General features: G+C 43.3%; 1 protein-coding gene across 1 annotated transcript in view; it reads right to left on the bottom strand.

The window, feature by feature from the left end:
- The window catches only part of BPTF (bromodomain PHD finger transcription factor), a 923754-nt gene that overhangs the window by 35570 nt on the left and 860334 nt on the right, over positions 1-27850 (bottom strand). The window contains exons 29-30 of the mRNA XM_053721515.1: positions 16644-16836; positions 16263-16347 (exon numbers count right to left, since the gene is read on the bottom strand). Of these exons, the coding sequence (XP_053577490.1) occupies positions 16263-16347; positions 16644-16836 (278 nt within the window). The remainder of the gene's footprint in view (positions 1-16262; positions 16348-16643; positions 16837-27850) is intronic.

Genomic DNA, 27850 nt, shown 5'->3' with positions numbered 1-27850 from the left:
TAGCAGTAATCTGCAGCAGTGGAGGCTGACCTGCCTCCAAATAAGCTCTGTGAAGCAAAAGTTTTAACCAAGATGCTAAAGAAGTAGATGCCGTCTGACCTTTCCTAGGCCCAGAAAAAAGAACAAACTACAAGTTTGTCTAAAATTCTTAGTAGCATCAACATAATATTTCAACACCCTTACAACATCTAGAGAATGCAAAGATCTTTCAGAAGCATTCTTAGGACACAAAGAAGGATCAACAATCTCTCTACCAATGTTGTCTGAAGAAACAAACAAAATTAAATGATGTCCATAAAACAGCCTTATCATAATGAAAAAAATCAGATAAGGAGGCTCACAAGAAAGTGCAGACAATTCAGAAAACTCTTCAGCAAAAAGCCTGAACGTCTGGAACCTCTGGCAGACGTTTGTGTAAAAGAATGGACAGAGCTGAAATCTGTCCCTTTAAGGAACTAGCGGATAAACCCTTTTCTAAACCTTCTTGTAGAAAAGACAATATCCTAGGAATCCTAACCTTACTCCATGAGTAACTTTTGGATTCGCACCAATATAAGTATTTACGCCATATTTTATGGTAAATCTTTCTGATAACAGGCTTCCTAGCCTGTATTAAGGTATCAATTACTGACTCAGAAAAACCATGTTTTGATAAAATCAAGCGTTCAATTTCCAAGCAGTCAGCTTCAGAGAAATTAGATTCTGATGTTTGAAGGGACCCTGGATCAGAAGGTCCTGTCTCAGAGGCAGAGACCAAGGTGGACAGGATGACATGTCCACTAGATCTGCATACCAAGTCCTGCGTGGCCACGCAGGCGCTATTAGAATCACCGATGCTCTCTCCTGTTTGATTCTGGCAATCAATCGAGGAAGCATCGGGAAGGGTGGAAACACATAAGCCATCCCGAAGGTCCAAGGTGCTGTCAAGGCATCTATCAGGACCGCTCCCGGATCCCTGGATCTGGACCCGTAACAAGGAAGCTTGGCGTTCTGTCGAGACGCCATGAGATCTATCTCTGGTTTGCCCCAACGTCGAAGTATTTGGGCAAAGACCTCCGGATGAAGTTCCCACTCACCCGGATGAAAAGTCTGACGACTTAGGAAATCCGCCTCCCAGTTCTCCACTCCCGGGATGTGGATTGCTGACAGGTGGCAAGAGTGAGACTCTGCCCAGCGAATTATCTTTGATACTTCCATCATCGCTAGGGAGCTTCTTGTTCCTCCTTGATGGTTGATGTAAGCTACAGTCGTGATGTTGTCCGACTGAAACCTGATGAACCCCTGAGTTGTTAACTGGGGCCAAGCCAGAAGGGCATTGAGAACTGCTCTCAATTCCAGAATGTTTATTGGCAGGAGACTCTCCTCCTGAGTCCATGATCCCTGAGCCTTCAGAGAATTCCAGACAGCGCCCCAACCTAGTAGGCTGGCGTCTGTTGTTACAATTGTCCAATCTGGCCTGCTGAATGGCATCCCCCTGGACAGATGTGGTCGAGAAAGCCACCATAGAAGAGAATTTCTGGTCTCTTGATCCAGATTCAGAGTAGGGGACAAATCTGAGTAATCCCCATTCCACTGACTTACCATGCACAATTGCAGCGGTCTGAGATGTAGGCGTGCAAAGGGTACTATGTCCATTGCCGCTACCATTAAGCCGATCACCTCCATGCATTGAGCTACTGACGGGTGTTGAATGGAATGAAGGACACGGCATGCATTTTGAAGCTTTGTTAACCTGTCCTCTGTCAGGTAGATCTTCATTTCTACAGAATCTATAAGAGTCCCTAAGAAGGGAACTCTTGTGAGTGGAAAGAGAGAACTCTTCTTTTCGTTCACCTTCCATCCATGCGACCTTAGAAATGCCAGTACTAACTCTGTATGAGACTTGGCAGTTTGAAAGCTTGAAGCTTGTATCAGAATGTCGTCTAGGTACGGAGCTACCGAAATTCCTCGCGGTCTTAGTACCGCCAGAAGAGCACCCAGAACCTTTGTGAAGATTCTTGGAGCCGTAGCCAATCCGAATGGAAGAGCTACAAACTGGTAATGCCTGTCTAGGAAGGCAAACCTTAGATACCGGTAATGATCTTTGTGAATCGGTATGTGAAGGTAAGCATCCTTTAAATCCACTGTGGTCATGTACTGACCCCTTTGGATCATGGGTAGGATTGTCCGAATAGTTTCCATTTTGAACGATGGAACTCTTAGGAATTTGTTTAGGATCTTTAAATCCAAGATTGGCCTGAAGGTTCCCTCTTTTTTGGGAACCACAAACAGATTTGAGTAAAACCCCTGTCCATGTTCCGACCGCGGAACCGGATGGATCACTCCCATTAGTAAAAGATCTTGTACACAGCGTAGAAACGCCTCTTTCTTTATTTGGTTTGTTGACAACCTTGACAGATGAAATCTCCCTTTTGGGGGAGAGGATTTGAAGTCCAGAAGATATCCCTGAGATATGATCTCTAACGCCCAGGGATCCTGGACATCTCTTGCCCAAGCCTGGGCGAAGAGAGAAAGTCTGCCCCCCACTAGATCCGTTCCCGGATCGGGGGCCCTCGATTCATGCTGTCTTAGGGGCAGCAGCAGATTTTCTGGCCTGCTTGCCCTTGTTCCAGGACTGGTTAGGTCTCCAGCCTTGTCTGTAGCGAGCAACAGCTCCTTCCTGTTTTGGAGCAGAGGAAGTTGATGCTGCTCCTGCCTTGAAATTACGAAAGGAACGGAAATTAGACTGTCTAGCCTTAGGTTTGGCTCTGTCTTGAGGCAGGGCATGGCCTTTACCTCCTGTAATGTCAGGGATAATTTCTTTCAAACCGGGCCCAAATAAGGTCTGCCCTTTGAAAGGTATGTTAAGTAATTTAGATTTAGAAGTAACGTCAGCTGACCAGGATTTTAGCCACAGTGCTCTGCGTGCCTGAATGGCGAATCCGGAATTCTTAGCCGTAAGTTTTGTTAAATGTACTACGGCATCTGAAACAAATGAATTAGCTAGCTTAAGTGTTTTAAGCTTGCTTGAAATCTCATCTATAGTTATTGAGTCAAGAGTCTCTTCCAGGGACTCGGACCAAAAAGCGGCCGCGGCCGAGACAGACGCAATACATGCAAGGGGTTGCAATATAAAACCTTGTTGAACAAACATTTTCTTAAGGTAACCCTCTAATTTTTTATCCATTGGATCTGAAAAGGCACAGCTATCCTCCCCCGGGATAGTGGTACGCTTAGCCAGAGTAGAAACCGCTCCCTCCACCTTAGGGACCGTCTGCCATAAGTCCCGTGTGGTGGCGTCTATTGGAAACATTTTTCTAAACACAGGAGGGAGGGAAAAGGGTACACCGGGCCTATCCCACTCCTTAGTAATTATCTCTGTAAGCCTCTTAGGTATAGGAAATACGTCAGTACTCGCCGGTACCGCATAGTATCTATCCAGCCTACATAATTTCTCTGGGATTGCAACGGTGTTACAATCATTCAGAGCTGCTAATACCTCCCCTAACAGTACACGGAGGTTTTCGAGTTTAAACTTAAAATTAGAAATGTCTGAATCCATTCTATTGGGATCAGAACCGTCACCTGCAGATTGAAGCTCTCCGTCCTCCTGTTCTGCATACTGTGACGCAGTATCAGACATGGCCCTATTATTAACAGCGCACTGTGTTCTCACCCCAGAGTGATCACGCTTACCTCTAAGTTCTGGTAATTTAGACAAAACTTCAGTCATAACATTAGCCATATCCTGTAATGTGATTTGTAATGGCCGCCCTGATGTACTCGGCGCTACAATATCACGCACCTCCCGAGCGGGAGATGCAGGTACTGACACGTGAGGCGAGTTAGTCGGCATAACTCTCCCCTCGTTGTTTGGTGAATGATGTTCAATTTGAACAGATTGACTTTTATTTAAAGTAGCATCAATGCAATTAGTACACAAATTTCTATTGGGCTCCACTTTGGCTTTAGCACATATAGCACAGAGATATTCCTCTGAGTCAGACATGTTTAACACACTAGCAATTAAACTAGCAACTTGGAAATACTTTTCAAAGCAATTTACAAATAATATGAAAAACGTACTGTGCCTTTAAGAAGCACAGAAAAAAAGTTATGACAGTTGAGTAATAATAAACCGGAGAAACTATAACATCAAATTCTTTCCGGTAAAACACAATTTTAGCAAAGGATTGCCCCCATTAGCAATGGATAACTAACCCTGAATAGCAGAAAAAATGTACAGAATATAAACGCTTTTTATCACAGTCAAAGCACAATCTCACAGGTCTGCTGTGAGTGATTACCTCCCTCAAACTAACTTTTGAAGACCCCTGAGCTCTGTAGAGACGAACCGGATCATGCAGGGAAGAAAACAGACTTGTGACTGAATTTTCTGATGCGTAGCAAAAGCGCCAAAATAGGCCCCTCACACACAACAGTGAGGGAGATCAGTAAACTGTCTTAAATTAAATAAAACAACCGCCAAGTGGAAAAAAACAGTGCCCAAACAATTTTTCACCCAGTACCTCAGATAATTAAACGATTTAACATGCCAGCAAAAACATTTAACATCAATAAATGAAATGTCATTAGAAAGCCTGTTGCTAGTCGTTCCCACTGCAAGTTAGGCTAAAGTCTTATGCATACAGTATTATCCCAGTGAAGTGCCATTCCCCAGAATACTGAAGTGTAAATATACATACATGACAGCCTGATACCAGTTGCTACTACTGCATTTAAGGCTGAGCTTACATTATATCGGTATGGCAGTATTTTCTCAGTCAATTCCATTCTCAGAAAATAATATGCTGCTACATACCTCTTTGCAGGTTAACCTGCCCGCTGTCCCCTGATCTGAAGTTTACCTCACTCCTCAGATGGCCGAGAACAGCAAGATGATCTTAACTACGCCGGTTAAAATCATACAAAAAACTCAGGTAGATTCTTCTTCAAATTCTACCTGAGAAGGAACAACACACTCCGGTGCTGTTTTAAAATAACAAACTTTTGATTGAAGGTATAAAACTAAGTATAATCACCACAGTCCTCTCACACATCCTATCTATTAGTTGGGTGCAAGAGAATGACTGGGTGTGACGTAGAGGGGAGGAGCTATATAGCAGCTCTCCTGGGTGATCCTCTTGCACTTCCTGTTGGGGAGGAGTTAATATCCCAGAAGTAATGATGACCCGTGGACTGACCACACTTAACAGGAGAAACAACAGTATCCCTGGGCTCAGGGCATTTAGTACTTGTAGAAGGTAACATCTGAACTGGCCTTTTATGCTTATTTGAAGGCGTGAGAACAGCCAACACTTCAGAGACTACAGCGTTGATAAAAGTTTTCATTCAGCATTAACCTGTAATGATCAAAGAATAGGTGCATACGTGCCCAAAGAAAAAGCATTATATTGATCTGTAAGCATTAACAAATCTAAACATGAGCCACATAAATTAACTGAAGAGGGCACTTCAGCTTTCTTACAATACGCACACCTAAATAATGGTAGAAAGGTGTTCAGGAGACTGTTTCTTGGGTAGATTTATGGACAGAAACCTGCTGCTCCATTATAGCATATGGCAATGTAATTAACACAATAAAAACCCCATTAAAAAAGCTCTTGAGGAATGGAAACCATTTGCGCTAGTAAGCCAGGCTGAAAAACCCCCCCAAAGAACAGAGAAAATAACATTACCTCCGAACACGTGGCAATCAACTGACACTTTAAATGGGGTTAAGCGTGCCAAAAACCTGACGCGTGCATAGCCGAGCAAAATTATGCTAACCCAACGTGCATACACCAACGGGAAAACTAAAGAGAAGTAGGTAAACCCAACACGGTGGAAAACTAAAGGGACGTAGGCAAACCCAGCACGTGAAAAAAAAACTGCAGTTCCTAAACCCAAAATGTGCGAAAAAACTAAGTGCACCAAAAAAGGAAATTTATGCTTACCTGATAAATTTATTTCTTTTACGATATGACGAGTCCACAGATTTCATCCTTACTTATGGGATATCGCCTCCTGGTCAGCAGGAGAAGGCAAAGAGCACCACAGCAGAGCTGTATATAGCTCCTCCCTTCCCTCCCACTCCAGTCATTCGACCGAAGTTAGGAAGAGAAAGGAAAAGCCAAGGTACAGAGGTGACTGAAGTTTAACAAAAATAAAGACCTGTCTTAGAAAATGACAGGGTGGGCCGTGGAAGAAATAAATCTATCAGGTAAGCATAAATTTCCTTTTCTTTTACAAGATATGACGAGTCCACGGATTTCATCCTTACTTATGGGATACAATACCAAAGCTATAGGACACGGATGAAAAAGGGAGGGAAAAGACAGGAACCTAAACGGAAGGCACCACTGCTTGAAGAACCTTTCTCCCAAAAACAGCCTTGGACGAGGCAAAAGTATCAAATTTGGAAAATTTGGAAAAAGTGTGAAGAGACTACCAAGTTGCAGCCTTGCAAATCTGTTCAACAGAAGCATCATTTTTAAATGCCCAAGAGGAAGCCACAGCCCTAGTAGAATGAGCCGTAATTCTTTCAGGAGGCTACTGTCCAGCAGTCTCCTATGCAAAACGGATGATACTCTTCAGCCAAAAAGAAAGGGAAGTAGTCATAGCTTTCTGACCCCTACGTTTTCCAGAAAAAACAACAAATAATGAAGATGATTGATGAAATTCTTTAATCGCCTGCAAGTACAACTTCAGGGCACGGACCACGTCCAAGTTATGTAACAGACGCTCCTCCTTCTTAGAAGAAGGATTGGGACACAATGAAGGAACAATAATTTCCTGATTAATACTTCTGTTGGAAACAACCTTAGGAAGAAAACCAGGTTTGGTACGTAACACTACCTTATCGGAATGAAAAATAGGTAAGGTAAGGTAAGGAGAATCACATTGTAGAGCCGAAAGCTCAGAAACTCTGTGAGCAGAAGAAAAAGCAACCAAAAATAAAACTTTCCAAGATAACAACTTAATATCTATGGAATGCATAGGTTCAAACTGAACCCCTTGAAGAACCTTAAGAACTAAATTCAAACTCCAAGGAGGAGCAATAGGTCTAAACACAGGCCTGATCCTAGTCAGAGCCTGACAAAAAGATTGAACATCCAGAATATCTGCCAGATGTTTGTGTAGCAAAATAGATAAAGCAGAAATCTGTCCCTTTAAGGAACTTGCTGATAACCCTTTCTCCAATCCTTCTTGGAGAAAGGACAAAATCCTAGGAATCCTAACCTTACTCCATGAGTAGCTCTTGGATTCGCACCAATAAAGATATTTACGCCCCATATCTTATGGTAAATCTTTCTAGTAACAGGCTTACGTGCCTGGATCAAAGTATCAATGACCGAATCAGAGAACCCTCGCTTAGATAAAATCAAGCGTTCAATCTCCAAGCAGTCAGCTGCAGAGAAACTAGATTCAGATGATGAAAGGGTCCCTGAATGAGAAGGTCCTGCCTCAATGGAAGCTTCCACGGTGGCAGAGAGGACATGTCCACCAGATCGGCATACCAAGTTCTGCGAGGCCACGCAGGAGCGATGAGAAATACAGAAGCCCTCTCCTGTTATATCCGAGCAATCACCCAGGGAAGGAGAGCAAACGTTGGAAACACATAAGCTAGGTTGAACGACCAAGGCACTGCCAAGGCATCTATCGGTTCGGCCTGAAGATCCCTGGACCTGGATCCGTATCTCGGGAGCTTGGCATTCTGACGAGATGCCATAAGATCCAGCTCCGGTCTGCCCCATCTGAGAATCAGGGTGGCAAAGACCTCCGGATGAAGTTCCCATTCCCCCGGATGAAACCTCTGTCTGCTCAAAATGTCTGCTTCCCAGTTGTCCACTCCTGGGATGTAGATTGCTGACAGATAACAAGAGTGCGCCTCCGCCCACAGAATTATCTTGGATACTTCTGTCATCGCTAAGGAACTCCTTGTTCCTCCCTGGTGATTGATGTAAGCCACAGTTGTGATGTTGTCCGACTGAAAACGGATGAATTTGGCCGAAGCCAACTGAGGCCAAGCCTGAAGCGCATTGAATATTGCTCTCAACTGCAGAATATTGATGGGAAGTAGAGACTCCGAACGAGTCCACACACCCTGAGCCTTTAGGGAATTCCAGACTGCGCCCCACCCTATTAGGCTGGCGTCCGTCGTCACTATCACCCATGAGGGTCTGTGGAAGCACGTCCCTTGGGACAGATGATCTGGCGACAACCACCAGAGAAAAGAGTTTCTTGTCTCCTGATCCAGGTCTATCTGAGGAGACAAATTTGCATAATCTCCATTCCACTGTCTGAGCATGCTCAGTTGTAGAGGTCTGAGATGAAAACAAGCAAACGAAATGATGTCCATTGCTGCCACCATCAATCCAATTATCTCCATGCACTGAGCCACTGATGGCCCGAGGATTGGACTGAAGAGATCGGCATGTATTCAGAATCTTGAACTTTCTGACTTACGTCAAAAAGATTTTCATGGATATAGAGTTCCCAGAAAAGGAACCAACACAGGGTGGGCCGTGGACTCGTCGTATCGAAAAAAAAAATTTTTTTTATCAGGTAAGCATAAATTTCCTTTTCTTTTTCAAGATACGACGAGTCCACGGATTTCATCCTCACTTATGGGATACAATACCAAAGCTATAGTACACAGATGAAACGGGAGGGACAAGACAGGGAACCTAAACGGAAAGGCACCACTGCTTGAAGAACTTTCCTCCCAAAAAACAGCCTCAGAAGAAGCAAAGGTATCGAAATTGTAAAATTTGGAAAAAGTGTGAAGAGAAGACCAAGTAGCTGCCTTGCAAATCTGTTCAACAGAAGCATCATTTTTGAATGCCCATGAGGAAGCCACGGCTATAGTGGAATGAGCCGTAATTCTTTCAGGAGGCTGCTGTCCAGCAGTTTCATATGCAAAGCGATTGATACTCTTCAGCCAAAAGGAGAGGGAGGTAGCCGTAGCTTTCTAACCATGAAAGTAAACACACACACCGGATCTATCCCATAATCACTGGAGACATGCTCCGTATTAGGATCAACCAGTAAGCCCTAGCGTCAGCCCAAAGTCCATCTGCGCTCCCACATAGAAGTATAAATGTGTCCTGAGCGTCCCTATCTAATCCTCCCCCACCTCATCCTCCCTAATACCTGCAGAGAGGCCCTGGGGTAAAATTAGGGAGTCATAGAAATAAAGTTTGCAGCAATTTCTGAGTTAGTGCTGTCCCAGAAAAACATAATTTATGCTTACCTGATAAATTCCTTTCTTCTGTAGTGTGATCAGTCCACGGGTCATCATTACTTCTGGGATATTACTCCTCCCCAACAGGAAGTGCAAGAGGATTCACCCAGCAGAGCTGCATATAGCTCCTCCCCTCTACGTCACTCCCAGTCATTCGACCAAGGACCAACGAGAAAGGAAAAGCCAAGGGTGAAGTGGTGACTGGAGTATAAATTAAAAAATATTTACCTGCCTTAAAAACAGGGCGGGCCGTGGACTGATCACACTACAGAAGAAAGGAATTTATCAGGTAAGCATAAATTATGTTTTCTTCTGTTAAGTGTGATCAGTCCACGGGTCATCATTACTTCTGGGATACCAATACCAAAGCAAAAGTACACGGATGACGGGAGGGATAGGCAGGCTCTCTATACAGAAGGAACCACTGCCTGAAGAACCTTTCTCCCAAAAATAGCCTCCGATGAAGCAAAAGTGTCAAATTTGTAAAATTTGGAAAAAGTATGAAGCGAAGACCAAGTTGCAGCCTTGCAAATCTGCTCAACAGAGGCCTCATTCTTGAAGGCCCAAGTGGAAGCCACAGCTCTAGTAGAATGAGCTGTAATTCTTTCAGGAGGCTGCTGTCCAGCAGTCTCATAAGCTAAACGAATTATGCTACGAAGCCAAAAAGAAAGAGAGGTAGCAGAAGCTTTTTGACCTCTTCTCTGCCCAGAGTAAACGACAAACAGAGAAGACGTTTGTCGAAATTCCTTAGTTGCCTGTAAGTAAAATTTTAGAGCACGGACTACATCCAGGTTGTGCAGTAGACGTTCCTTCTTCGAAGAAGGATTTGGGCACAAAGAAGGAACAACAATCTCTTGATTGATATTCCTGTTAGTAACTACCTTAGGTAAGAACCCAGGTTTAGTACGCAGAACTACCTTATCCGAATGAAAAATCAAATAAGGAGAATCACAATGTAAGGCTGATAATTCAGAGACTCTTCGAGCCGAGGAAATAGCCATTAAAAATAGAACTTTCCAAGATAACAACTTTATATCAATGGAATGAAGGGGTTCAAATGGAACGCCCTGTAAAACATTAAGAACAAGGTTTAAACTCCATGGTGGAGCAACAGTTTTAAACACAGGCTTAATCCTGGCCAAAGCCTGACAAAAAGCCTGGACGTCAGGAACTTCTGACAGACGTTTGTGTAACAGAATGGACAGAGCTGAGATCTGTCCCTTTAATGAACTAGCAGATAAACCCTTTTCTAAACCTTCTTGTAGAAAAGACAATATCCTAGGAATCCTAACCTTACTCCACGAGTAACCTTTGGATTCACACCAATATAGGTATTTACGCCATATCTTATGGTAAATCTTTCTGGTAACAGGCTTCCTAGCCTGTATTAAGGTATCAATAACTGACTCAGAAAACCCACGTCTTGATAAAATCAAGCGTTCAATTTCCAAGCAGTCAGCTTCAGAGAAGTTAGATTTTGATGTTTGAAGGGACCCTGTATCAGAAGGTCCTGTTTCAGAGGTAGAGACCAAGGTGGACAGGATGACATGTCCACCAGGTCTGCATACCAAGTCCTGCGTGGCCACGCAGGTGCTATTAGAATCACTGATGCTCTCTCTTGTTTGATTCTGGCAATCAATCGAGGAAGCATCGGGAAGGGTGGAAACACGTAAGCCATCCTGAAGTCCCAAGGTGCTGTCAGGGCATCTATCAGGACTGCTCCTGGATCCCTGGATCTGGACCCGTAACGAGGAAGCTTGGCGTTCTGTCGAGACGCCATGAGATCTATCTCTGGTTTGCCCCAACGTCGAAGTATTTGGGCAAAGACCTCCGGATGGAGTTCCCACTCCCCCGGATGAAAAGTCTGACGACTTAAGAAATCCGCCTCCCAGTTCTCCACTCCCGGGATGTGGATTGCTGACAGGTGGCAAGAGGGAGACTCTGCCCAGCGAATTATCTTTGATACTTCCATCATAGCTAGGGAGCTTCTTGTCCCTCCCTGATGGTTGATGTAAGCTACAGTCGTGATGTTGTCCGACTGAAACCTGATGAACCCCCGAGTTGTCAACTGGGGCCAAGCCAGGAGGGCATTGAGAACTGCTCTCAATTCCAGAATGTTTATTGGCAGGAGACTCTCCTCCTGACTCCATTGTCCCTGAGCCTTCAGAGAATTCCAGACGGCACCCCAACCTAGAAGGCTGGCGTCTGTTGTTACAATTGTCCAGTCTGGTCTGCTGAATGGCATCCCCCTGGACAGATGTGGCCGAGAAAGCCACCATAGAAGAGAATTTCTGGTCTCTTGATCCAGATTCAGAGAAGGGGATAAGTCTGAGTAATCCCCATTCCACTGACTTAGCATGCACAGTTGCAGTGGTCTGAGGTGTAAGCGTGCAAAGGGTACTATGTCCATTGCCGCTACCATTAAGCCGATTACCTCCATGCATTGAGCCACTGACGGGTATTGAATGGAATGAAGGGTGCGGCAAGCACTTTGAAGTCTTGTTAGCCTGTCCTCTGTCAGGTAAATCTTCATTTCTACAGAATCTATAAGAGTCCCCAGGAAGGGAACTCTTGTGAGTGGAACGAGTGAACTTTTCTTTTCGTTCACCTTCCATCCATGTGACCTTAGAAATGCCAGCACTAACTCTGTATGAGACTTGGCAGTTTGAAAGCTTGAAGCTTGTATCAGAATGTCGTCTAGGTATGGAGCTACCGAGATTCCCCGCGGTCTTAGTACCGCCAGAAGAGCACCCAGAACCTTTGTGAAGATTCTTGGAGCTGTAGCCAATCCGAATGGAAGAGCCACAAACTGGTAATGCCTGTCTAGGAAGGCAAACCTTAGGTACCGATAATGATCTTTGTGAATCGGTATGTGAAGGTAAGCATCTTTTAAATCTACAGTGGTCATGTACTGACCCTCTTGGATCATAGGTAAAATTGTCCGAATAGTCTCCATCTTGAACGATGGAACTCTTAGGAATTTGTTTAGGATCTTTAAGTCCAGGATTGGTCTGAAAGTTCCCTCTTTTTTGGGAACCACAAACAGATTTGAGTAAAACCCCTGTCCCTGTTCCGATCGTGGAACTGGATGGATTACTCCCATTAACAAGAGCTCTTGTACGCAGCGTAGAAACGCCTCTTTCTTTGTCTGGATTGTTGACAATCTTGACAGATGAAATCTCTCTCTTGGAGGAGAGTATTTGAAGTCCAGAAGGTATCCCTGATATATTATCTCTAGCGCCCAGGGATCCTGAACATCTCTTGCCCAAGCCTGGGCGAAGAGAGAAAGTCTGCCCCCCACTAGATCCTCAATTCATGCTGTTTTAGGGGCAGCAGCAGGTTTCCTAGTCTGCTTGCCCTTGTTCCAGGACTGGTTAGGTTTCCAGCCTTGTCTGTAGCGAGCAACAGCTCCTTCCTGTTTTGGTGCAGAGGAAGTTGATGCTGCTCCAGCTTTGAAATTACGAAAGGAACGAAAATTAGACTGTCTAGTCTTGGCTTTGTCCTGAGGCAGGGCATGGCCTTTACCTCCTGTAATGTCAGCGATAATCTCTTTCAACCCGGGCCCGAATAAGGTCTGCCCTTTGAAAGGTATATTAAGCAATTTAGACTTAGAAGTAACATCAGCTGACCAGGATTTTAGCCACAGCGCCCTGCGTGCCTGAATGGCGAATCCTGAATTCTTCGCCGTAAGTTTAGTAAGATGTACTACGGCCTCCGAAATGAATGAATTAGCTAGTTTAAGGACTCTAAGCCTGTCCGTAATGTCGTCCAGAGTAGCTGAACCAATGTTCTCTTCCAGAGACTCAATCCAGAATGCCGCTGCAGCCGTGATCGGCGCAATGCATGCAAGGGGTTGCAATATAAAACCTTGTTGAACAAACATTTTCTTAAGGTAACCCTCTAACTTTTTATCCATTGGATCTGAAAAAGCACAGCTATCCTCCACCGGGATAGTGGTACGCTTAGCTAAGGTAGAAACTGCTCCCTCCACCTTAGGGACCGTTTGCCATAAGTCCCTTGTGGTGGCGTCTATTGGAAACATTTTTCTAAATATCGGAGGGGGTGAGAACGGCACACCGGGTCTATCCCACTCCTTAGTAACAATTTCAGTAAGTCTCTTAGGTATAGGAAAAACCTCAGTACTCGTCGGTACCCGCAAAATATTTATCCAACCTACACATTTTCTCTGGTATTGCAACTGTGTTACAATCATTCAGAGCCGCTAACACCTCCCCTAGTAATACACAGAGGTTTTCCAGTTTAAATTTAAAATTTGAAATATCTGAATCCAGTCTGTTTGGATCAGAACCGTCACCCACAGAATGAAGTTCTCCGTCCTCATGTTCTGCCACCTGTGACGCAGTGTCTGACATGGCCCTAATATTATCAGCGCACTCTGTTCTCACCCCAGAGTGATCACGCTTACCTCTTAGTTCTGGTAATTTAGCCAAAACCTCAGTCATAACAGTAGCCATATCCTGTAATGTGATTTGTAATGGCCGCCCAGATGTACTCGGCGCTACAATATCACGCACCTCCCTCTAAGCGGGAGATGTAGGTACTGACACGTGAGGCGAGTTAGTCGGCATAACTCTCCCCTCGTTGTTTGGTGAAATTTGTTCAATTTGTACAGATTGACTTTTATTTAAAGTAGCATCAATACAGTTAGTACATAAATTTCTATTGGGCTCCACTTTGGCATTGCAACAAATGACACAGGTATCATCCTCTGAATCAGACATGTTTAACACACTAGCAAATAAACTTGCAACTTGGAAATACAATTCAATTAGAATAATATTAAAACGTACTGTGCCTTTAAGAAGCACAGAAGATCTATGATAGTTGAAAATTAATAAATTGAAACAGTTATAGCCTCAATCCTTGCAAACAACACAACTTTAGCAAAGGTTTAATCCCATTAGCAAAGATAACAAATTCTGAAAGCAGGAAACAAATTACAGAATAAACGTTTTTTATCTCAGTCAAACTATAATTCTCACAGCTCTGCTGAGAGAAATTACCTCCCTCAAAATAAGTTTTGAAGACCCCTGAGCTCTGTAGAGATGAACCGGATCATGCAGGGAATACAATGAGTTACTGACTGAAATATTTGATGCGTAGTAAAAGCGCCAAAAAACGGCCCCTCCCCCTCACACACAGCAGTGAGGGAGAACAGAAACTGTCAGAAAACAAATTAAGCAACTGCCAAGTGGAAAAATAGTGCCCAAACATTTATTCACTCAGTACCTCAGTAAATGAAAACGATTTTACATTCCAGCAAAAACGTTAAACATAATCTCTAGTTATTAAACAGCTTTATGTATTTCTTGCAGTGTAATTCTAGTGAAGTACCATTCCCCAGAATACTGAAGTGTAAAGTATACATACATGACATTATATCGGTATGGCAGGATTTTCTCATCAATTCCATTGTCAGAAAATAAAAACTGCTACATACCTCTATGCAGATTCATCTGCCCGCTGTCCCCTGATCTGAAGTTTACCTCTCCTCAGATGGCCGAGAAACAGCAATATGATCTTAACTACTCCGGCTAAAATCATAACAAAAACTCTGGTAGATTCTTCTTCAAACTCTGCCAGAGAGATAATAACACACTCCGGTGCTATTTTAAAATAACAAACTCTTGATTGAAGATATAAAACTAAGTATAATCACCATAGTCCTCTCACACATCCTATCTAGTCGTTGGGTGCAAGAGAATGACTGGGAGTGACGTAGAGGGGAGGAGCTATATGCAGCTCTGCTGGGTGAATCCTCTTGCACTTCCTGTTGGGGAGGAGTAATATCCCAGAAGTAATGATGACCCGTGGACTGATCACACTTAACAGAAGAAATAATAGCTGCACATACCTTGGTGCCGAGTGACAGCATTATCAGTCCCACAGCTATGAAGAAGTCTTCTTTACCTTCTTGCCATCCTGTGGAGACATACAGGGCCTTAGTTAGGAATTGCTAAGACCATATTAAGAAGGGCAGCACACAAAATGGGAGGCGCAGTGAGAAATTAATCCCACCAGTTCCCAATGCTTTAAAGCCACCTGTAGCTCTGCTAACAAGAGGCTGACCAGGTCCTGGCTACACCCTGAAATAAAATAGTACTCTCACTGGCACCATTTAAAGATAATAAACTCTTGATTGAAGAAACTAAACACACACCTCACTTTACCTCTTCTTATTACTAACACAGGCAAAGAGAATGACTGGGTTGTGAAGGAAGGGAGGAGCTATTTATACAGCTCTGCTGTGGTGCTCTTTGCCTCCTCTTGTTGACCAGGAGGCGTAATCCCATAAGGATGAAATCCGTGGACTCGTCGTATCTTGAAAAAGAAATCCTTCTCTTTGAAGAATCAAATACACATCTTGATTCTTCAACCATCTCCAGTGGAGCCAAAGTAAAGACTGAGGTATGTGTGAGGTGGGAGGGGTTTTATAGAGCTATTGGGGTTTGGGAATCTTTGCCTCCTCCTAGTGGTAGAGAAAAGCAATTCCCAAGACTCTCACCACATGTATGAAAGAAACAAGGATACTGTTATTTATTTATTAATATATACGCTATTTCTAGAAAACACTGATATTTTTCAGTGGGAAGATAAAGTCATAGTTTTATATCGTCATAATGTATTTAAATTTAAGGTAAATGAAATCAAAATGTTTTCTTTTATAATTCAAAGCACCCACTTTTAAAAACTTTTCAATTTACTTCTATTATCTAATTTGCTTTGTTCTCTTGATATCCTTTGTTTAAAAGCATACTTAGGTAGACTCACAAGCAGAAATGCACTACTGAGAGTTAGCTGCTGATTGGTGGCAGTATATTAACCTCGTCATGAGGGAGAAGCACTATTGCCCCTAGGAATGCCACTGCCAATAGGGCTTTGCTGCACTATTAAAGGATACAGAGAGGATGAAGCAAATTTGATAATAGAAGAAAATTTTAAAGTTTTTTAAAATTGTATGAATTTTTTTTTTTTTTAGACTTTTAACCCAATATTTATCAACTTCCTTACTTACCCATAGGTTCTTTGATTACTCTATAGTAATCTGGTGCATCAACAGGATCAACTGCTTCTAAAAAGGGCCAAGCCATTTTATGAGTCTATAAAAGAAAACAACATCAAGTTATTTATTACTATTAAATATTATTCAGCAGTAAATGTTGATGTTTGAATCCAGATGCAGATGCAGAAAATCAAAGATATTACACATTTCAGAATTAAAAATATTGCTTGAAGTTAAAAACAAATGCTAGTGAAATTAATTCATGGCATTCTTTCATGAATAAGGCAGTATATTCTGATGATCAGTATATATTAGAATGTTTTGTATCCATAGGTATATTTTAGACTTAAACGAAGACCTATGACAAAAGTAAGGGAACTTTCCTTATCCTACCTGTAAAGATCGCAGAACCCGCCTCAATCCCTCATAATCTTTGTCTGTGAGAGGACTAAGAACTGTCATGGCATCCTCTGTAGACTGACACTGCGGGCAGACATATTCGTCAATATACTCTGCCTCGCTCTGTAAAATCCCAACACACCGACCATGAAACCAGTTCTGGCAGCGATCACAGCCTATATAAAATCTACAAATTCAAAAATAATAATAAAAAAATTTAAATTTTCAGTAAATAAATTTTGCAAATGCAAGTAATTTTCCTGCATTTGGTCATTGGTAGCTACACTTAAAAGGGACATGAAACACAAATGTTTTCTTTCATGATTCAGATAGAGAATAGAATTTTAAACAATATGCCAATTTAAAGGGACAGTAAACCTAAAAAATAATGCTATATAATTCTGCACATAGTGCAGAATTATATAACATTATTTTAGTGCTATAGTTATAAAAGCCTTTTTTCCCCTTGAATATTTGAAAAATATGCCGCTTTTACAGACCCGCTCTCTGCTCTCTGCTGAGTGGGTCTGTTTTTTTTTAAGTGAAGCTCGCTCCTGCTGTCAGACAGAGCAGGAGCGAGCTGCACTTAGTCTTATGGCGCGGTCGGGCCGGGCTGTGACTATACAGCTGGCCCGATGCGCTGAGTAAAAAAAAAACAGACCCACTCAGCAGAGAGCGGGTCTGTAAAAGCGGCATATTTTTCAAATATTCAAGGGGAAAAAAGGCTTTTATAACTATAGCACTAAAATAATGTTATATAATTCTGCACTATGTGCATAATTATATAACATTATTTTTTAGGTTTACTGACACTTTAATTCCATTATTTAATTTGCTTCATTCTTCAAATATCCTTTGTTGAAGAAATAGCAATGCACATGGGCGAGCGAATCACACTATGCATCTATGTGAAATCACCAATCAGCAGCTACTAAGCCTATTTAGATATGCCTTTAAAAAAAAAACAACAAAAAAAAAACAACAACTTTATTCTTACCTGATAAATTTGTTTCTTTCTTGACACGGTGAGTCCACGGATCATCATAATTACTATTGGGATATTCACTCCTGGCCTGCAAGAGGAGGCAAAGAGCACCACAGCAAAGCTGTTAAATACCACTCCCCTTACCCACAAACCCCAGTCATTCGACCAAAGGGAAAGGAGAAAGGAAAGTAATATAAGGTGGACAGGTGCCTGACACGGTGAGTCCACGGATCATCATAATTACTATTGAGAATCAATACCCAAGCTAGAGGACACGGATGATAAGGGAGGGACAAGACAGTTAACCTAAACAGAAGGCACCACTGCTTGAAGAACCTCTGTCCCAAAAACAGCCTCAGCAGAAGCAAAAGTATCAAATTTGTAAAATTTAGAAAAAGTGTGTAAAGATGATCAAGTGGCAGCCTTGCAAATCTGATCCACAGAAGCACCATTTTTGTAAGCCCAAGTAGAAGCAACAGCCCTCGTAGAATGAGCCGTGATTTTCTCAGGAGACTGCTGACCAGCGGTCTCGTATGCCAAGTGAATAACACTCCTCAAACAACAGGAAAGAGAAGTAGCCGTAGCTTTCTGACCTTTACGTTTTCCAGAAAAAACAAATAAAGAAGAAGACTGGCGAAAAACTGCAAATAATATTTCAAAGCACAAACTACATCCAAATTGTGCAACAAACGTTCCTTATGAGAAGACGGATTAAGACGCAAAGAAGGAACAATCATCTCTTGATTAATATTCTTATCAGAAACAACCTTGGTCAGAAAACCTAATGCAGTACGAAGTACAACTTTATCTGAATGAAAAATGAGGAAAGGAGACTCACACTGCAGCACAGAGAGCTCTGAAACTCTTCAAGCCGAAGAGATAGCAACCAAAAACAAAACATTCCAGGTTAACAACTTAAAATCCAAAGAATGCATAGGCTCAAACGGAGCCTGTTGCAGAACTCTCAGAACTAAATAAAGACTCCAAGGAGGAGTTACAAAAAGACTGAACATCAGGCACATCCGCCAGACGTTTATGTAACAAAATAGATAAAGGAGAAATTTGACCCTTCAATGTACTAGCAGACAAACCTTTCTTCAGACCCTCCTGGAGAAAAGACAAAATCCTACGAATCCTAACTTTACTCCAAGAGTAGCCCTTAGATTCACACCAATACCGATATTTACGCCATATCTTGTAATAAATCTTTCTAGTCACAGGCTTACGCGCCTGAATCATAGTCTCTATTATTTGATAAAATCAAGCGTTCAATCTCCAAGCAGTCAACTTCAGAGAAACAAGATTTGGATGAAGGAAGGGCCCTTTAAGTAGAAGGTCCTTCCTCAAAGGAAGACTCCACGGAGGAGACTATGACATATCCACCAGATCTGCATACCAGATCCTGCGAGGCCAAGCCGGTGCAATGAGAATCACTGACACCCTCTCTTGCCTGATCCGAGCAATGACCCGAGGAAGAAGAGCAAACGGGGGAAACACGTATGCCAGACTGAACTTCCAAGGAACTGCTAGAGCATCTATTAGAACCGCTTGAGGATCCCTTGACCTCGACCCATACTTCAGAAGCTTGGCATTGTGGCGAGATGCCATAAGATCCAACTCCGGTTGACCCCACCTGAGAATCAAACTGGAAAACACCTCCGGATGAAGCTCCCACTCCCCCGGATGAAAAGACCGTCTGCTCAGAAAATCCGCTTCCCAATTGTCAACCCCTGGAATGTGGATCACAGACAGACAACAATTGTGAGCCTCCGTCCACTGAATAATCCTGGCTACCTCCTTTATCGCCAAGGAACTCCGAGTTCCCCCCTGATGATTGATGTAAGCCACAGACGTTATATTGTCCGACTGAAATCTGATAAACTGGGTTGAAGCCAATTGAGGCCAGGCTAGGACCGACCCTGAGCCTTTTAGAGAACCCCAGACAGCTCCCCAACCCAGCAGACTGGCACCCGTGGTCACAATCACCCAGATAGGCCTACGAAAACAGGTTCCCTGGGAGAGACGATCCTGAGACAACCACCACAGGAGAGAATCCCTTGCAGCTTGATCTAGAACAATCTTCGAAGACAGGTCCATATAATCCCTGTTCCACTGACTCAGCATGCTTGTCTAGAAAAGCAAATCTCAGAAACTTGTGATGATCCTTGTGAATGGGAATATGTAGATATGCATCCTTCAGATCTACTGTAGTCATGAACTGACCCTCCGGAACCAGAGGTAGAATTGACCGAATAGTCTACATCTTGAATGATGGAACCTTGAGAAATTTGTTAACCAATTTGAGATCTAAAATGGGTCTGAAAGTTCCCTCTTTTTTGGGAACGATGAACAGATTGGAATACAATCCTAGTCCCTGCTCCTGAACTGGAACAGGAACGATCACTCCCATATCAGAAAGATCCTGGACACAACTTAAGAATGCCTCTTTTTTTTAACCGATTTACCGATAACCTTGAGAGATGAAACCTGCCCCTGGGGGGAAAGGTCTTGAACTCCAGTTTGTATCCCTGGGATACAATATCTACTACCCAAGGGTCTGGGACATCCCTTACCCAGGCTTGAGCGAACAAAGACAGCCTGCCCCCCACACGATCCATTCCCAGATCAGGGGGCAGACCCTTCATGCTGACTTTGAGTCAGCGGTAGGCTTCTTAGATTGCTTCCCCTTGCTCCAGGACTGATTATGTCTCCAAGAAGATCTGGCTTGATCCTGCTTGGAGGAGGAAGAGGAAGACTTACCAGCAAAGTTGCAAAAGGAACGAAAATTACTCTGACGAACCTTCTGTTTATTTCTCTTATCCTGAGGAAGAGAATGTCCCTTCCCATCAGTAATATCAGAAATAATTTCAGCCAAACCAGGCCCAAACAAGGTCTTCCCTTTGTAAGGAATTGATAAAAGCTTAGACTTTGATGAAACATCTGCAGACCAGGGCTTTAACCATAAAGTCCAGCAAGCCAAAACCAGAAATCTTTGCTCCCAACTTAACCTGTAAGGAGGCGTCCGCAATAAAAGAATTGGCCAATCTTAAAGAAAGCCTTAATTCTATCCTGAATCTCTTCCAAAGAAGTCTCCTGAAGAATAGAATCAGACAATGCATCAAACCAATAGGCAGCCGCACTGGTAAGCATAGCAACACACGCAACAGGCTGCCACTGGAGCCCCTGGTGAACATAAATCCTCTTAAGTAAAGCCTACAACTTCTTAGCCATGGGATCCTTAAAAGCACAACTATCCCAATTGGAATAGTGGTCCTCTTGGCCAAAGTGGAAATAGCGCCCTCAACCGTAGGGACTGTCCTTAAAAGAATCTGCATTCTTCCTTAAAAGAATCCGCAATAGGAAACATCTTCCTAAAAATAGGAGAAGGGGAAAAATAAATTCCCGGCTTCTCCCATTCCCGAGAAATAATCTCTGAAACCCTATCCGGGACAGGAAAAACTTCCACCACGGAAGGAACATCAAAAAACTTATTAAGCTTACTAGCCTTCTTGGGAGTAACTATGACCATTGAATCAGAATCATCCAAGGTAGTCAAAACCTCCCTGAGTAACAAACTGAGGTGCTCCAACTTAAATCTGAAAGAAACCACCTCAGAATCAGTCAAAGGAGACACACTATCAGAGTCTGAAATTTCACCCTCAGATGCTACTGAAATATCTTCTTCCTCAGTCCTATGAGAAGGAACATTAGATAAAACTGCAACACAGTCCGAAGTCCTTCTGCATTTACCCTGTAACAGAGGAAAATTAGATAATGCATCAGATATAGCAGAGGATATGCGAGTAGACAAATCCTGTAAAGAAAAACTAGCCTGAGACGACATGCAGGGCACTGCATGAGAAGAGGAGTGAGACAGAGGAATGGGGAGAAAGCCGAGCTACAGCTTGATCAGAAGTCTCCTGAACAACAGTCTCCTTAGAAAATGAAGGCTCTGTATCAAAGAGTCTATCCCTGTACTGCATAGTCCTCTCTATACCAGAGGAACAGAAAGGGATAAATTACAGGTCACAGCCTGCAAGTCCCCCTGGTCCATTGTACACACAGTTAAATAGAAAAATAAAATTTGACTGAAAAAAACTGCCCCAAATAAAAATGTTTACTGTCCCTTTAAAAAAACGTGTAAAAAAACAAACAGGCTAAACTTTTAGTGAAAAACCTCTAAAAAAAACGTTTTCCACAGCACCTCTACACCTCAACAACAAACTCTTGCTGAGGTGCAAACCTTACCCCCTCCAACCAGAAATCCAGCTTCAGAAAGAAAAAGACTGCTCCCGGTCTGCACACACTGTAAGACACAGACCGCAACGAAACAGGAAATGCACACTATGGCAGCTCTGTAGCAACTAGGAGAAAAATGCACAAAACCTTGCGCCAAAGAAAAACACCGCCCATCGTGGGCGTGTCACCACCTCCCGGTCGGCATTAGACTAAACAAACAGCCGCCGGGAGAAACCTTAAAACATAAATGCCTCATCCAGCACTAAATATAAAAATAACACTGCTGTGAAAAACACAAAACAGACCACAACACCCGAGTAAATAAAAAACTAAGAGCCATCTCCCAAATATCCTCCACAGTGCCCCACGCCAATAACACTGCCAGAAAAGATAACCTGCACAAGCAGGGCTATCTCAAAAGTGCCAAAATTATTTTCCTGCAACCCAACAGAAGATTAATAACAGAATAGCACTTACCTCTAGTACCAACTGCCCGGCAGCAGGACAGTTCACAAGGCTTGAGAGGAAACCGTCCAAACAAGGAACCTGCAGAAAGAAACAAAAGACTAAGTAAACCTACATAGTCATTTGTCACAAAAAAACAGAATTTATGTTTACCTGATAAATTACTTTCTCCAACGGTGTGTCCGGTCCACGGCGTCATCCTTACTTGTGGGATATTCTCTTCCCCAACAGGAAATGGCAAAGAGCCCAGCAAAGCTGGTCACATGATCCCTCCTAGGCTCCGCCTTCCCCAGTCATTCGACCGACGTAAAGGAGGAAAATTTGCATAGGAGAAATCATATGATACCGTGGTGACTGTAGTTAAAGAAAATAAATTATCAGACCTGATTAAAAAACCAGGGCGGGCCGTGGACCGGACACACCGTTGGAGAAAGTAATTTATCAGGTAAACATAAATTCTGTTTTCTCCAACATAGGTGTGTCCGGTCCACGGCGTCATCCTTACTTGTGGGAACCAATACCAAAGCTTTAGGACACGGATGAAGGGAGGGAGCAAATCAGGTCACCTAGATGGAAGGCACCACGGCTTGCAAAACCTTTCTCCCAAAAATAGCCTCAGAAGAAGCAAAAGTATCAAATTTGTAAAATTTAGTAAAAGTGTGCAGTGAAGACCAAGTCGCTGCCTTACATATCTGATCAACAGAAGCCTCGTTCTTGAAGGCCCATGTGGAAGCCACAGCCCTAGTGGAATGAGCTGTGATTCTTTCAGGAGGCTGCCGTCCGGCAGTCTCGTAAGCCAATCTGATGATGCTTTTAAGCCAAAAAGAGAGAGAGGTAGAAGTTGCTTTTTGACCTCTCCTTTTACCAGAATAAACAACAAACAAGGAAGATGTTTGTCTAAAATCCTTTGTAGCATCTAAATAGAATTTTAGAGCACGAACTACATCCAAATTGTGCAACAAACGTTCCTTCTTTGAAACTGGATTCGGACACAAAGAAGGCACGACTATCTCCTGGTTAATGTTTTTGTTAGAAACAACTTTCGGAAGAAAACCAGGTTTAGTACGCAAAACCACCTTATCTGCATGGAACACCAGATAAGGAGGAGAACACTGCAGAGCAGATAATTCAGAAACTCTTCTAGCAGAAGAAATTGCAACCAAAAACAAAACTTTCCAAGATAATAACTTAATATCAACGGAATGTAAGGGTTCAAACGGAACCCCCTGAAGAACTGAAAGAACTAAATTGAGACTCCAAGGAGGAGTCAAAGGTTTGTAAACAGGCTTGATTCTAACCAGAGCCTGAACAAAGGCTTGAACATCTGGCACAGCTGCCAGCTTTTTGTGAAGTAACACAGACAAGGCAGAAATCTGTCCCTTCAAGGAACTTGCAGATAATCCTTTCTCCAAACCTTCTTGAAGAAAGGATAGAATCTTAGGAATTTTTATCTTGTCCCAAGGGAATCCTTTAGATTCACACCAACAGATATATTTTTTCCATATTTTGTGGTAGATTTTTCTAGTTACAGGCTTTCTGGCCTGAACAAGAGTATCAATGACAGAATCTGAGAACCCTCGCTTTGATAAGATCAAGCGTTCAATCTCCAAGCAGTCAGTTGGAGTGAGACCAGATTCGGATGTTCGAACGGACCTTGAACAAGAAGGTCCCGTCTCAAAGGTAGCTTCCATGGTGGAGCCGATGACATATTCACCAGGTCTGCATACCAAGTCCTGCGTGGCCACGCAGGAGCTATCAAGATCACCGATGCCCTCTCCTGATTGATCCTGGCTACCAGCCTGGGGATGAGAGGAAACGGCGGGAATACATAAGCTAGTTTGAAGGTCCAAGGTGCTACTAGTGCATCTACTAGAGTCGCCTTGGGATCCCTGGATCTGGACCCGTAGCAAGGAACCTTGAAGTTCTGACGAGAGGCCATCAGATCCATGTCTGGAATGCCCCACAACTGAGTAATTTGGGCAAAGATTTCCGGATGGAGTTCCCACTCCCCCGGATGAAATGTCTGACGACTCAGAAAATCCGCTTCCCAATTTTCCACTCCTGGGATGTGGATTGCAGACAAGTGGCAGGAGTGAGTCTCCGCCCATTGAATGATTTTGGTCACTTCTTCCATCGCCAGGGAACTCCTTGTTCCCCCCTGATGGTTGATGTACGCAACAGTCGTCATGTTGTCTGATTGAAACCGTATGAATTTGGCCTTTGCTAGCTGAGGCCAAGCCTTGAGAGCATTGAATATCGCTCTCAGTTCCAGAATATTTATCGGGAGAAGAGATTCTTCCCGAGACCAAAGACCCTGAGCTTTCAGGGGTCCCCAGACCGCGCCCCAGCCCACCAGACTGGCGTCGGTCGTGACAATGACCCACTCTGGTCTGCGGAAGCTCATCCCCTGTGACAGGTTGTCCAGGGACAGCCACCAACGGAGTGAATCTCTGGTCCTCTGATCTACTTGTATCGTCGGAGACAAGTCTGTATAATCCCTATTCCATTGACTGAACATGCACAGTTGTAATGGTCTTAGATGAATTCGCGCAAAAGGAACTATGTCCATTGCCGCTACCATCAAACCTATTACTTCCATGCACTGCGCTATGGAAGGAAGAGGAACAGAATGAAGTATTTGACAAGAGTTGAGAAGTTTTGATTTTCTGGCCTCTGTCAGAAAAATCCTCATTTCTAAGGAGTCTATTATTGTTCCCAAGAAGGGAACCCTTGTTGACGGAGATAGAGAACTTTTTTCTACGTTCACTTTCCACCCGTGAGATCTGAGAAAGGCCAGGACAATGTCCGTGTGAGCCTTTGCTTGTGGAAGGGACGACGCTTGAATCAGAATGTCGTCCAAGTAAGGTACTACTGCAATGCCCCTTGGTCTTAGCACCGCTAGAAGGGACCCTAGCACCTTTGTGAAAATTCTTGGAGCAGTGGCTAATCCGAACGGAAGTGCCACAAACTGGTAATGCTTGTCCAGAAATGCGAACCTTAGGAACCGATGATGTTCCTTGTGGATAGGAATATGTAGATACGCATCCTTTAAATCCACCGTGGTCATGAATTGACCTTCCTGGATGGAAGGAAGAATTGTTCGAATGGTTTCCATTTTGAACGATGGAACCTTGAGAAACTTGTTTAGGATCTTGAGATCTAAGATTGGTCTGAATGTTCCCTCTTTTTTGGGAACTACGAACAGATTGGAGTAGAACCCCATCCCTTGTTCTCCTAATGGAACAGGATGAATCACTCCCATTTTTAACAGGTCTTCTACACAATGTAAGAATGCCTGTTTTTTTATGTGGTCTGAAGACAATTGAGACCTGTGGAACCTCCCCCTCGGGGGAAGCCCCTTGAATTCCAGAAGATAACCTTGGGAGACTATTTCTAGCGCCCAAGGATCCAGAACATCTCTTGCCCAAGCCTGAGCGAAGAGAGAGAGTCTGCCCCCCACCAGATCCGGTCCCGGATCGGGGGCCAACATCTCATGCTGTCTTGGTAGCAGTGGCAGGTTTCTTGGCCTGCTTACCTTTGTTCCAGCCTTGCATTGGCCTCCAGGCTGGCTTGGCTTGAGAAGTATTACCCTCTTGCTTAGAGGACGTAGCACTTGGGGCTGGTCTGTTTCTGCGAAAGGGACGAAAATTAGGTTTATTTTTGGCCTTGAAAGACCTATCCTGAGGAAGGGCGTGGCCCTTGCCCCCAGTGATATCAGAAATAATCTCTTTCAAGTCAGGGCCAAACAGCGTTTTCCCCTTGAAAGGAATGTTAAGCAATTTGTTCTTGGAAGACGCATCCGCTGACCAAGATTTTAGCCAAAGCGCTCTGCGCGCCACAATAGCAAACCCAGAATTTTTCACCGCTAATCTAGCCAATTGCAAAGTGGCGTCTAGGGTGAAAGAGTTAGCCAATTTGAGAGCATGAATTCTGTCCAAAATCTCCTCATAAGAAGAATCTTTATTGAGCGCCTTTTCTAGTTCATCGAACCAGAAACACGCTGCTGTAGTGACAGGAACAATGCATGAAATTGGTTGTAGAAGGTAACCTTGCTGAACAAACATCTTTTTAAGCAAACCCTCTAATTTTTTATCCATAGGATCTTTGAAAGCACAACTATCTTCTATGGGTATAGTGGTGCGTTTGTTTAGAGTAGAAACCGCCCCCTCGACCTTGGGGACTGTCTGCCATAAGTCCTTTCTGGGGTCGACCATAGGAAACAATTTCTTAAATATAGGGGGAGGGACGAAAGGTATGCCGGGCCTTTCCCATTCTTTGTTTACAATGTCCGCCACCCGCTTGGGTATAGGAAAAGCTTCGGGGGGTCCCGGGACCTCTAGGAACTTGTCCATTTTACATAATTTCTCTGGAATGACCAAATTCTCACAATCATCCAGAGTAGATAACACCTCCTTAAGCAGCGGAGATGTTCCAATTTAAATTTGAATGTAATTACATCAGGTTCAGCTTGTTGAGAAATTTTCCCTGAATCTGAAATTTCTCCCTCAGACAAAACCTCCCTGGCCCCCTCAGATTGGTGTAGGGGCACTTCAGAACCAATATCATCAGCGTCCTCATGCTCTTCAGTATTTTCTAAAACAGAGCAGTCGCGCTTTCGCTGATAAGTGGGCATTTTGGCTAAAATGTTTTTGATAGAATTATCCATTACAGCCGTTAATTGTTGCATAGTAAGGAGTATTGGCGCACTAGATGTACTAGGGGCCTCCTGTGTGGGCAAGACTGGTGTAGACGAAGGAGGGGATGATGCAGTACCATGCTTACTCCCCTCACTTGAGGAATCATCTTGGGCATCATTTTCTCTAAATTTTGTGTCACATAAATCACATCTATTTAAATGAGAAGGAACCTTGGCTTCCCCACATACAGAACACAGTCTATCTGGTAGTTCAGACATGTTAAACAGGCATAAACTTGATAACAAAGTACAAAAAACGTTTTAAAATAAAACCGTTACTGTCACTTTAAATTTTAAACTGAACACACTTTATTACTGCAAATGTGAAAAAGTATGAAGGAATTGTTCAAAATTCACCAAAATTTCACCACAGTGTCTTAAAGCCTTAAAAGTATTGCACACCAAATTTGAAAGCTTTAACTCTTAAAATAACGGAACCGGAGCCGTTTTTATATTTAACCCCTTTACAGTCCCTGGTATCTGCTTTGCTGAGACCCAACCAAGCCCAAAGGGGAATACGATACCAAATGACGCCTTCAGAAAGTCTTTTCTATGTATCAGAGCTCCTCACACATGCATCTGCATGTCATGCTTCCCAAAAACAAGTGCGCAATAGAGGCGCGAAAATGAGGCTCTGCCTATGATTAGGGAAAGCCCCTAGAGAATAAGGTGTCCAATACAGTGCCTGCCGGTTATTTTACATAATTCCCAAGAATAAAATAATTCCTCAAAGCTATGAAGTATTAAAATATGCTTATATATCAATCGTTTTAGCCCAGAAAATGTCTACAGTCTTAAAAGCCCTTGTGAAGCCCT

The sequence above is a fragment of the Bombina bombina genome, chromosome 1 (assembly GCF_027579735.1).
Source record: "Bombina bombina isolate aBomBom1 chromosome 1, aBomBom1.pri, whole genome shotgun sequence".
In the NCBI taxonomy this organism is placed as follows: Eukaryota; Metazoa; Chordata; class Amphibia; order Anura; family Bombinatoridae; genus Bombina; species Bombina bombina.
The sequence above is the reverse complement of the archived record's forward strand: the minus strand, read 5'-3'. Positions and strand labels throughout refer to the sequence as shown.